The 11322-nt window shown below is 46.4% G+C and overlaps 2 protein-coding genes across 2 annotated transcripts; one reads left to right on the plus strand and one right to left on the minus strand.

The window, feature by feature from the left end:
• Nucleotides 1–4602: 4602 nt before the first annotated feature.
• Nucleotides 4603–8141, plus strand: LOC135972965 (uncharacterized). The gene is made up of 2 exons (XM_065553784.1): nt 4603–7255; nt 7761–8141. The coding sequence occupies exon 1, from the start codon at nt 4918–4920 to the stop codon at nt 6301–6303; it is 1386 nt and encodes a 461-aa protein (XP_065409856.1). The 5' UTR covers nt 4603–4917; the 3' UTR covers nt 6304–7255; nt 7761–8141.
• On the minus strand, nt 6421–9113 carry LOC135972967 (myb/SANT-like DNA-binding domain-containing protein 2). The gene is made up of 2 exons (XM_065553792.1): nt 8169–9113; nt 6421–7041 (listed from the first exon to the last, which is right to left on the minus strand). Exons 1-2 carry the CDS (start codon nt 8716–8718, stop codon nt 6527–6529), a joined length of 1065 nt encoding a protein of 354 aa, XP_065409864.1. The 5' UTR covers nt 8719–9113; the 3' UTR covers nt 6421–6526.
• Between the last annotated feature and the right edge of the window lie 2209 nt (nt 9114–11322).

Genomic DNA, 11322 nt, shown 5'->3' on the forward strand with positions numbered 1-11322 from the left:
TCCTACTGCTGAAATGTGCACCGTGTGGACTGCAACAAGCTGTAATTTATTACCTCAGCTGCAGAAATACAGATTCTCTTTTTTCTATGCTGTAGCTAGTTCTTTTTCAGCAAGTGAGAAAGTAGGAAGTCATTTTGCAGCAGGCAGTCTGCAGCAGGGCAATTCACGAGGCCAGTATTGTTGTTTAGCAGCTGTGGTTTTCTCCAGGATGGTTTGTCCCCAATATTCCAGACACCATTGTGAGTCAGAAACAGCATTTCTACATATCTGAGTCTGTCAAGTGCAGAAGGAAAGGAGCTGACTCAGCCGTGGAAATGAAACAGGCTCCGTCAGCAAACTCTCTTCCTCAGGGTTTTCATTCTGGAAGGCTGATGGTTAAAGCAAGAAAATAAAATAGTTGAGCATAACCAGAGCTTGATCTACCCAATAACACTGTCCCATTTTGGCTATAAGCAACTGCAAAGTGACCTGTGAGCATCTGATGGTGCCTTCTGTCTCCAAGCTGGGCCCCTTTACTCTGACCAGTACATTTATATGAAGTAAAATCAGAGAGATGACTTCCTTGCATGCTGAAAATGAGCAGAGCTAGTGGCCTGACTACCCAGCTTCACTCTAATACCCACTTACCTCTTAGTCTGACTCAGGTTCGTGGGGCTTGGGCTAAGGGGCTGTTTAATTGTGATGTAGGTGTTTGGGCTTGGACTGCAGCTTGAGCTCTGGGACCCTTCCACCTCACAGGGTCCTAGAGCCCAGACTCCAGCCCAAGCCCAAATTTATATACATTGTGATTAAACAGCCTCTTAGCCCAAGCCTAGGTTTTTAATTGCAGTGTAGACATACCCTTAGTAGCACTGTTGATTTCCGATGCTGTCCTCTGTTACTGCCTCGGCGGTCTAGCCAATCCAACCTCTCTTGCAGTATCTCCATTTTTCCTGCCTCTCTTCAATTCTTCTTTCCTGATGAGTAGAGAGGCCTGAACCGAAACTCTTTGAAGTTAATGGGAGACAAGACTTACCACTGAGCTCAATTTGTCAATGGATCAGGCTTAGCTGTCCATCTTCCCACCAACATTTCTGTAGTCCTATAATAATCCTTAAACCATCTTCTTAGTGTTCATCAGGCTTCCTAAACTTGTCAGTGTGCCCTTTCTCCTTTTTCTCTTACCATTTGATATTTCTTGGATCAGCGGTTTCCCAACCATGAAACCCTTTTTAAAAAGCCAACAAAACATAAAAATAGAATGGAAAAATATATAAAGTCTAAGTAATAATATTCTGTAATCAGGCATCTGATTAAAAGTTCTATATTTTATGACATTTTTCCAGTTTATGTTTAATTACCGTATCTTTAAAAATGGCTCTAAATCCCACCAATGTTCAATGTGCTGATGAAAATTGCTGTGAATTTCCAGCAAAAGCTCATGAAAGCACAGCACAAGGAAAGATGAAAGAGGCATCAGTAATTCATTGCAAAAAAAATGAACTGTAGCTAACATTTGTCACTGTTTGTATCTATGATATTCATTTGCAACTATGTTTATTGGTGCTTTATCAAGACAGCTGGGGGAAGACATTTCGGACACATGGTGTAACTTCAACAACCTTCCCTTCACTTTTGCTTCTGTCCCATTCCAGCACTCTTCAATCTAGATGTGTTATTTGCTCAGGGTCTGTGGTTACTTTCATGTAAACTGCAGCTGTCTCTCTATCAAATTTTATTTTCAAAGACATAATTAAGGGTTTGATTTTGCTGCCATTGAGCCAACAGGAGTTCTGCCGTTGAGTTCAATGAAAGTAGGATCTTACCCTTGATTAGGTCTTTCAAAAGTGTGCTGGTAGCAGAGCATTCTCAGTGAGTGGGATGCACCTCTGTGGAATTTGTTTCTTATGAAAATACCTTTAAGAATGAACTTGGCCACTTCTAGGCAGAGCTGCTGTGTGCACTTCTTTGGGCACTCCTTACCAACTGATTAAATCTTAATCTCCTACCTGACTGGTAAAGGGGAACGGGTTGGTGTATGGTCTCTGTCATTAAGACCTTGAAAGTCTGAATTTAAGCTTTTTAAGTAGACTGTGATGGTCTCACTGCACAAGGTCATAACTCTCTCTAGTTGCTGGTCCAACATTTATACAGCTTCCTACCCTTCCATAGCTAATGGGGTTGTCATTTACTTCATGTGATAGAGGCCTATAGTTTTGGTGCTTAAAGTCCCAGATTTGCTCTCTAGTGAGTGATAAACATATTTGCCTATATATGCAATCATGGTTCAGTACACAATATCACAAGAATGAGCATTAAGGATGTTTGTAATAATCAGGGTGGTGATACTGGGATGTGCCAAGGAACCAAAATTCAAGACCCATCAAAGTTAAGCCTTACAACTCAAGATTTCATTTTATCTTCCCTTTTGATTTCTGATTTTTCTTTCAGGAATTCAATTCATCCAGAGGTGTCAATGAATATGAAAGTCCATCTTTGGGAATCCTCTTCAGAACTGTATTGCTCCTTTCCTGAGCAAGTTAGCAATCTGCTTAGAATGGAAATTTGTCTTTTACATATTTGCCAATACTGTACCTAACAACACGCTAGGAATTATCTGGATCAGACTAGCCAAACACCCCTCAACTAGGGATAGCTGAAAAAAGAAAGGAAATAAAAACAACCCCCCCAAAATGGGGTTTTATTACAGGTTATCAACTCTGTAAGTGGATGGAGTTTCCACACTGATCTGAACAGTGACTACCCTGATTCTTATTTAAACTGACACTTTCCGCCATTCAGACCCCTTTCTTTATGCTGCCGGGATATAAATGAGACTGTGCATTGTCTAACCTCACCTCCTTTCTCAGAATTTGACTTTACTGGTAGCTCAAACAACAAAGCATAAACCTCAGCCTGAGTTTTCTGTCCAAGCTTGATTGTTCCATACATTCCTGTAGGCCTTCCTCTGCTCCAGTGAGCAGGCTGGGATTAATCAATGTGCACTCAGTGGACTCAGACAGGGCCCACATCTCAGGGGGGGGCCCTGACCACCAGAAAAACAAAACAAACCTGAGTGGCACTGTGACCCCATGCGCCAGGTCACAACACCACTCACTCAAATTTGGCCTGACTACCCTTTTGTTGTGACAGAGGGGTGCTGGGCCAAACCCAAGCAATATGCGGCCATGTGAGTGCTGGAAGGGTGACAGGTGCTAGTGGATCTGCTGACTGGGATCAGGAGGAGCCACCCTAGACTGGGGTGGGAGTGGAGCACTGAGCCAGAGGGCACTGGTGAGTGGCCAGGAAGGTGCTGTGGGGTAGTGTGAGAGGGGCCAGGGGTGAGTTGTTGGTGGGTTACGGGGTAAGTGGACAGTGTTGGGGAAGGGGCTGCCAGGTGAGGGATTAGGGGTGAGTGAGGGATGTTGGGGAGCAGTGAGATTGAGGGTCTGGCTGGCGGGAGCTCTGGCTGGTGGGTCTGAGGGGTTGGGCAGTGGTGAGTGAGATGTATGTCAGAGCTGCTCAGCTCTGGGAGCTGTCAAGAGAAGAGGGGGATGGTAGAAGGTTGTTGGGGTACATGTGGCGTGGGAGGGGCATTTGAGGGACTGTGCGGGGGAGAAATGTGCATTCTGTGGTCTGAGTGGGCTGGGGTATATATGGGGTGGGGATGCTTGAAGGAAGGTGGAGGAGCCCAAAATTTCCACAGTGTACAGAGCCCCCAAATTCTTTAATCTGGAACTGCCAATGAGTCACTTTCACATCACTTATATCCCACTTGGCACAAAGAAAATCCACCGGGCAGCATGACTCAACAATTCAGCTGCATCTATATGCAGTGAGCTACCACTAACCTTCAGGTGACTCATCAGAGGTCACCTGGCAGCCCTATTCAAAGCCCTAGACTTTGCCACTGCCAACTAATTTTTGAAATTATTTTTACATTCTATAAAAGCTGCATCTGGTTTTCTGTAAAGGGAGCCAGCTACACATTTGTGATTTTTGTTTAGCTTTCTTAATTTTATGTTTGGTTAACACTTTCTCGCCTTGTAATAGTTTACTGTATATGAACTTTTATGATCCACATCCATTTAATCTAAACTGGATATATAACAAGATCACAAAGAAAAGCACATTAAAAGGATTTACTACCATCTGCCTGATTGGTGCAGCTAATTTCAGTTTACTTGAGGCTAGCTACAGACTGTTTAATTGGAAGCTAATTCTCCCTACTATTCCTAGCCGCTTTTTCAGAAGGTCTGCTCCAAAGGCTTATAGTAATTGCTAAAAGAATATAAAGAATTAGATTTTAAAAAGTGCAAATGATGAGCTTTTAATTAGACATCTCAGAGCTAACTCACCTAATTAATTAATTTACCAATCAGTCACATAGTTAAATCTCCACCAATTATAATGGAGCGTTTTATTTTTATTCTGAATTTTAAGCCATAACTGTGCTAATGATTCTGCAATGCAGTTAAAATTTGTATGTACAATTATATTTCTAGTCCTGGAGAGGAGACGCGAGCATCAGTTGACATTACACCATGAAAAGCATTGACCTTAAAGCAATATTATTTTTTTGCAGGTAGTGAAGTCTCCCAAGATGCTGCACTGAACATCTCTTTGGGTATGTCTACACTACGGGATTAATCCGAATTTAGATAATTCGGATTTGAGAAACAGGTTGTATAAAGTCGAAATGAATGCGGCCACACTAGCACATTAATTCGGTGGTGTGCGTCCAAGTACTGGGGCTAGCGTCGATTTCTGCACCGTTGCACTGTGGGTAGCAATTCCATAGCTATCCCATAGTTCCCGCAGTCTCCCGCGCCCATTGGGATTGTGGGTTAAGATCCCAGTGCCTGATGGGACAAAAAACATCGTCGCAGGTGGTTCTGGGTACAGCCTCACTTCCTCCCTCCCTCCCTCCCTCCCTGCATGAAAGCAACGGACGGCAGACAACCATTTTCGCGCCTTTTTTCCTGGGTGGGTGAACACTGCAGACTCCATACCACGGCAAGCATGGAGCCCGCTGAGGTCAAGACAGCACTCATGAATATTGTAAACACCTCGCGCGTTCTCGTGGAGTTTATGCTGAGCCAGGACCAGAAAAACGAGGAGAGGAGGCAGCGGCAGCGGCAGCGCAGCGACAAGCATGATGAGGACATGGACACGGACACGGATACAGAATTCAGTGAAACCACAGGCCCCGGTGCTTTGGAGATCATGTTGTTAATGGGGCAGATTCTAAACATGGAACGCCGATTCTGGGCAAGGGAAACAAGCACAGACTGGTGGGACCGCATAGTGTTGCAGGTCTGGGACGATTCCCAGTGGCTGCGGAACTTTCGCATGCGTAAGGGCACTTTCATGGAACTTTGTGACTTGCTGTCCCCTGCCTTGAAACGCCAGAATACCAAGATGAGAGCAGCCCTCACAGTTGAGAAGCGCGTGGCGATAGCCCTGTGGAAGCTTGCAACGCCAGACAGCTACCGGTCAGTCGGGAATCAATTTGGAGTGGGAAAATCTACTGTGGGGGCTGCTGTGATGCAAGTAGCCAAAGCAATCACTCAGGTGCTGCTACGAAAGTTTGTGACTCTGGGAAATGTGCAGGCCATAGTGGATGGCTTTGCTGCAATGGGATTCCCTAACTGTGGTGGGGCGATAGACGGAACCCATATCCCTATCTTGGCACCGGAGCACCAAGCCACCGAGTACATAAACCGCAAGGGGTACTTTTCAATGGTGCTGCAAGCACTTGTGGATCACAAGGGACGTTTCACCAACATCAATGCGGGCTGGGCGGGAAGGGTTCATGACGCTCGCGTCTTCAGGAACACAACTCTGTTTAAAGGGCTGCAGCAAGGGACTTACTTTCCGGACCAGAAAATAACCGTTGGGGATGTTGAAATGCCCATAGTTATTCTTGGGGACCCAGCCTACCCCTTAATGCCATGGCTCATGAAGCCATACACAGGCAGCCTGGACAGGAGTCAGGAGCTGTTTAACTACAGGCTAAGCAAGTGCAGAATGGTGGTAGAATGTGCATTTGGCCGTTTAAAAGGCCGCTGGAGATCATTATTGACTCGCTCTGACCTCAGCCAAAGAAATCTCCCCATTGTTATTTCTGCTTGCTGTGTGCTCCACAATCTCTGTGAAAGTAAGGGGGAGACCTTTATGGCAGGGTGGGAGGCTGAGGCAAATCGCCTGGCTGCTGATTACGCGCAGCCAGACACCAGGGCGATTAGAAGAGCACACCATGAAGCGGTGTGCATCAGAGAAGCTTTAAAAACCAGTTTCATGGCTGGCCAGGCTACAGTGTGAAATATCTGTTTGTTTCTCCTTCATGAAAACCCGCCCCCTTTATTGACTGATTTTCTGTAAGGAACCCACCCTCCCCCTTCCCCCAGCTTTCTTTCAAACCAAATAAAGTCACTATCATTTAAAAATCATTTATTCTTTATTAATAGATTAGAAAAAGAGGGAGGGAACCCGGGTGGTATTTGGGAGGAGGATTACTGGGAAGGAAAAAGCCACAAAGAAAAGGTTAAAAAAATGACAGCCTTTTGCTTGGGCTGTCTACTGGGGTGGAATGGGAAGGTGTACGGAGCCTCCCCCCCCGCGTTCTTACACGTCTGGGTGAGGAGGATACGGAACATGGGGAGGGGGGAGGGTGGAACAGGGGCTGAAGCGGCAGTCTGTTTTCCAGCAGCCGTTCCTGAACCTCCACCAGACGCTGGAGCAGCCCCAGCGTTGCTTCCTTCATCCTCTGGTCTTCCTGACGCCACCTCTCATCTCGAGCGTCTCTCCTCTCCTCACGTTGGTCTCTCCTCTCCTCACGTTGGTCCCTCATGTCCTCACGTTGGTCCCTCCTCTCCTCACGTTCACTGACTTCTTTCCTATACTTTGAAACTGTTTCCTTCCACTCATTCAGATGAGCTCTGTCACTCCTGCTGGATTGCATAATTTCAGAAAACATCTCTTCTCGCGTCTTCTTCTTACGACGCCTTATCTGTGATAACCTTCGGGATGGAGGAGGGAGGCTTGAGGAATTTGCAGCTGCTGTAGGGAGGGGAAAAAAGAGAGAATTGTTTTAAAAGCTACATTTTGCAGAACAATGCTTATACTCTTTCACGGTGACCAACACTGTTCACATTACATAGCACATGTGATTTCTGTGCAAGGTCGCATTTTGCCTCTTAATGCTGAGTGCCTGTGGCTTTGCTGCTAGAGATCACAGGTCTGGGCAACAGAATTCTGCTTGCATGCGGCCATGGTAAGCCATTCTCTTACAGCTTCTGCGCCCTACTTTCCCACATACCAAGCATAGCTTGTAGAGTGCTGCAGAAGCCTGGCCAATCTCAGCCAGTTGGGGGGGGGGGGGGGGGGAGGAGTGTGGTGGGGCTTGTCTGGGCAAGTAGAGTGCTGCGGTTTTTCTGTTAACATTCAGCAGCACCAGAAAACAAACTAACCACGGTACCCCTCCCCCCCACCGCGTGGCTGGTATCAGGGAAGATCCCTACAGGCACCAAACTAATCCCCCCCCCACCGCCGCCCCCCCCCCTCGCCATGAATTCTCTGGGATGATCACAGTACCCCTCCCCCCACCGCGTGGCTGGTAACAGGGAAGATCCCTGCTAGCCAAACGCGAAAAACTCAGGGCCAATTTCCCATCTGCGCTTGGCTAACTGCAGGGAAGGATTTATTTTCCGCCACAGGCAAACAGCCCAGTAGGAACGGCCACCTCTGTCCCCTTAATTAAGTTCCCGTATTTCAACCAGGTTACCAGGAGTGATATCACTCTCCTGAGGATTACACAAGAAGATAAAGAACGGATGTTGCTTGAATGCCAGCAAACACCGGGACCATACGCTGCCAGGCTTTGTCAGGCAATGATACCAGATTACTTGCTGCAAGCATGGCGTGGTCAAGTGTCCTACCATGGAGGAGGGAATAAAGATGCACTGCCCAGAAACCTTCTGGCAAGGCTTTCGGAGTACCTCCAGGAGAGCTTCATTGAGATGTCCCTGGAGGATTTCCGCTCCATCCCCAGACACGTTAACAGACTTTTCCAATAGCTACAGACTTTTCCAGTAGCTGAACTGACCGCGAATGCAAAGTCAGGCAAAGTAATCATTAAAAACCGTTTGCTTTTAAAACAAGTTTTATATTTTAAAAGGTAAACTCACCTGAGGTGCCTTCCATGGGGTCAGAGTCTTGGGTACTGGCTTGGGAGGCTTGGGAGGCTTGGGAGGGTACTTCAGTCAGGGTGATAAAAAGATCCTGGCTGTTGGGGAGAATGGAGTGCTGTGTGCTCTCTGCAAGCTCATCCTCCTCCTCCTCCTCCTCCTCTACCCCATCGGCAGAATCCTCAGGCGTCGAGACTATCCCCGACCCAGAATCCACAAACACAGGTGGGTTAGTGGTGGCAGCCCCCCCTAGAATTGCATGCAGCTCGGCGTAGTAGCGGCATGTCCGCGGCTCTGACCCGGAGCGACCGTTTGCCTCCTTTGTTTTCTGATAGGCTTGTCTGAGTTCCTTGACTTTCACGCGGCACTGATCTGAGTCCCTATTGTGGCCTCTCTCCATCATGCCCTTGGAGATTTTTTCAAAAATTTTTGCATTTCGTCTTTTAGAACGAAGTTCTGCAAGCACTGAATCCTCTCCCCATACAGCGATCAGATCCAGTACCTCCCTCACGGTCCATGCTGGTGCTCTTTTTCGATTATCAGCCTGCATGGTTACCTGTGCTGATGAGGTATCTGTGGTCACCTGTGCTCTCCACGCTGTGCAAACAGGAAATGAAATTCAAATGTTCGCGGGGCTTTTCCTGTCTACCTGGCCAGTGCATCCGAGTTCAGATTGCTGTCCAGAGCGGTCACAATGATGCACTGTGGGATAGCTCCCGGAGGCCAATACCATCGAATTGCGGCCACACTAACCCTAATTCGAATTGTTAAAATCGATTTTGGCACTACTCCGCTCGTTGGGGTGGAGTACAGAAATCGATTTAAAGGGCCCTTTACATCGAATTAACTAGCGTCGTTGTGTGGACGGTTACAGGGTTAATTCGAATTAAAGCTGATAAATCCGAATTAAAGTCGTAGTGTAGACCAGGCCTTTGACTGATACTTTCAAATATATATAAAAGGTATAAGGACATGGAGCTAAGTTGGTGTGCAGCAGCTGAGGATCTGGCCCTGAAGCATAGGGTTGTTGTAACTATTGCTTGTGTGTAACATTTTAAAAACTTGATGGATGCCTCTTATTCTGAATTCCGTTGGTATCAACAAGGACCAGCACTGTCTATCTCTGTTGCCTGACTGCTGTGGTTGTATTTGTTCTGTTGAAGCAGAACAGAGTGAGCTGCTTTCACAAACATTTATAGAAACAAATACACTAGCTCATATTTCATCCCCAGTCTCTCTTCAAGAGGCTTCATATGTTGGTCCTATTCCTGCTGACCACCCAAATCACCATACTGATTATTCCAGCCACTTACCATGTTTTTCTGCATCTCCATTTTCCTAGGAATGTCTGTCCTGTTTCAGCAGGGAAAGCCAAACAGCTTCCTTCAGTTATCAAGTGCCTTCAAACACTGAGGGCCTGGTTCTTTTCTGGCTTACCACATCAGCATCAGGGTAACTCCATTGGAGCTATTTCTGATTTGGACTGGTATAAGACAGAAGAGAACAAATAGGAAAAAACACAGTCCTCCTTCTTTGCACTCCAATGGGGAAATCTACTCTACCCGCATAAAGCCTGAGTACTTGGGTTCTGTGAATGTGGAATGCAGAAGGGATGGGGAGGCAAAATCCAACCCCCTGTCCTGGTCCAGGGTGCATTTCTGTTGAGTCCCCATCCCCTACGGCTGCAACTCCAGTCAATGGACTGGAATAATATCTGCAGTCCCTCTGCACCAGTTGTGTCCAGGGTCTGTGCAAATGCAGATCTGCAGCTGCTCCCCTGGCCCCTCCCATAGCCCACCAGCCAGCCTGCCCCAAGAGGGGCTTCTGCCTCAGCCTAGACATTGCTAAGATCTTTTCCTTGGCACACAGGGAGTACACAGGCACCTCTGTAGGGTTCCCAGGCTTCATTGTCCCTCTACAGCCCCCATGTGGGGCGTGTGTGGTGCAAAGCACCTTTATCCTGGCCCTCTGTACCCAGATGACTCTGCCCCCAAACCCTGAGTCCAAGTTCCCGATTCACTCTGCTCTCCTCTCACTCTTTCTGTCTGCAGGGATTTGGCAGGATACCAGGAACTAATCCAATTCCTTGTATTTAGTCTGATGTGGCCGGGAGCAATGACACCATTACTTCCCATATCCAAGATAGCTGACACGCTAGATTATTAGCTTTTAGTTAATTTACCTATAGAGCAGATTTAAATCACAGACACCTTCAAATGGTTTGAAAGTTATATAGTATCTAGAGCTGTAGATGGTTATTGGATGTTCAGGATCAATACCAATTTTGGCCACAGAGGACATTACCCAGGGCTTGCTGCTAGGGCTTCATTATTGGCTTTAATGTAACCTACATTCTGTTGTTTGGGCGACAAGATTTCTTGCAGCAATAAACTGCATTTTCGGTGGAGCATCTCTGCTCTGGGAGCAATAATGCACTATAACCCATAGCCTATTACTTTATGGGAAAAGACCCAAAGCAGCCAGTGAGATATTTATTAATTATAAATCCCTAATTATTCAACATGTTTTAGGAGCTTAATTTTCCTGGATATAAAAACTGTTAGTTTGTCTTCTCTCTATCACAAAAAGATACTCAGATCTTTCATATCAAATGAATGAGCCACTTTTGCTTTCATAGCCAGGAGCTTAAAAATCAAACTGTTCACATCTTGATTCATGTTCCCATATCACAAAAACATACAGATAAATACAGCTTGGCAGAGCCTGATCAGGAAATGCCTATGGGACTAATGTTGGGTGTAGGGGAGACTCCAGGTTAGGAGTGAGGTTCACTGCTGAAACCTCTCCTTGCATCACAGCAGTTGAGAGAGCGATATAGAGATCGACATGTCCATTCTCTCCTACTTTTTCTGGCCTTTATTTTCAATAGTATATGGCCAGTTCAATGGCTTTGTATCATATAATTAATAGAGACTCAGGTCTGACTTGTACTCCAGTCAATTGCGTCTCAGCTGTCACTCTGCAGCAGTCTATCTGGGAAACAGGGTGAAAGTGCTCTCAAAATGCTGGGTCTGTCATTGGCTACCAATGAAATGCTGAGACCGAGAGGTCAGAGTGAACAGCAAATCAGACAAAAGCATGCAGTGCTACTTGGCTGAAAAAGAGCAATGCCATTCTGGGTGAAGGCATCATG

Source organism: Chrysemys picta, chromosome 1 (assembly GCF_011386835.1).
Source record: "Chrysemys picta bellii isolate R12L10 chromosome 1, ASM1138683v2, whole genome shotgun sequence".
In the NCBI taxonomy this organism is placed as follows: Eukaryota; Metazoa; Chordata; order Testudines; family Emydidae; genus Chrysemys; species Chrysemys picta.

Coding starts and splice junctions, on each gene's coding strand:
- LOC135972965 (XM_065553784.1), top strand. CDS start 4,918: ATGAAAGCAACGGACGGCAGACAACCATTTTCGCGCCTTTTTTCCTGG.
- LOC135972967 (XM_065553792.1), bottom strand. CDS start 8,718: ATGCAGGCTGATAATCGAAAAAGAGCACCAGCATGGACCGTGAGGGAG. Junction 7,042..8,168: donor CCCCATGGAAGGCACCTCAG/GTGAGTTTACCT, acceptor CCCTCCCTACAG/CAGCTGCAAATTCCTCAAGC.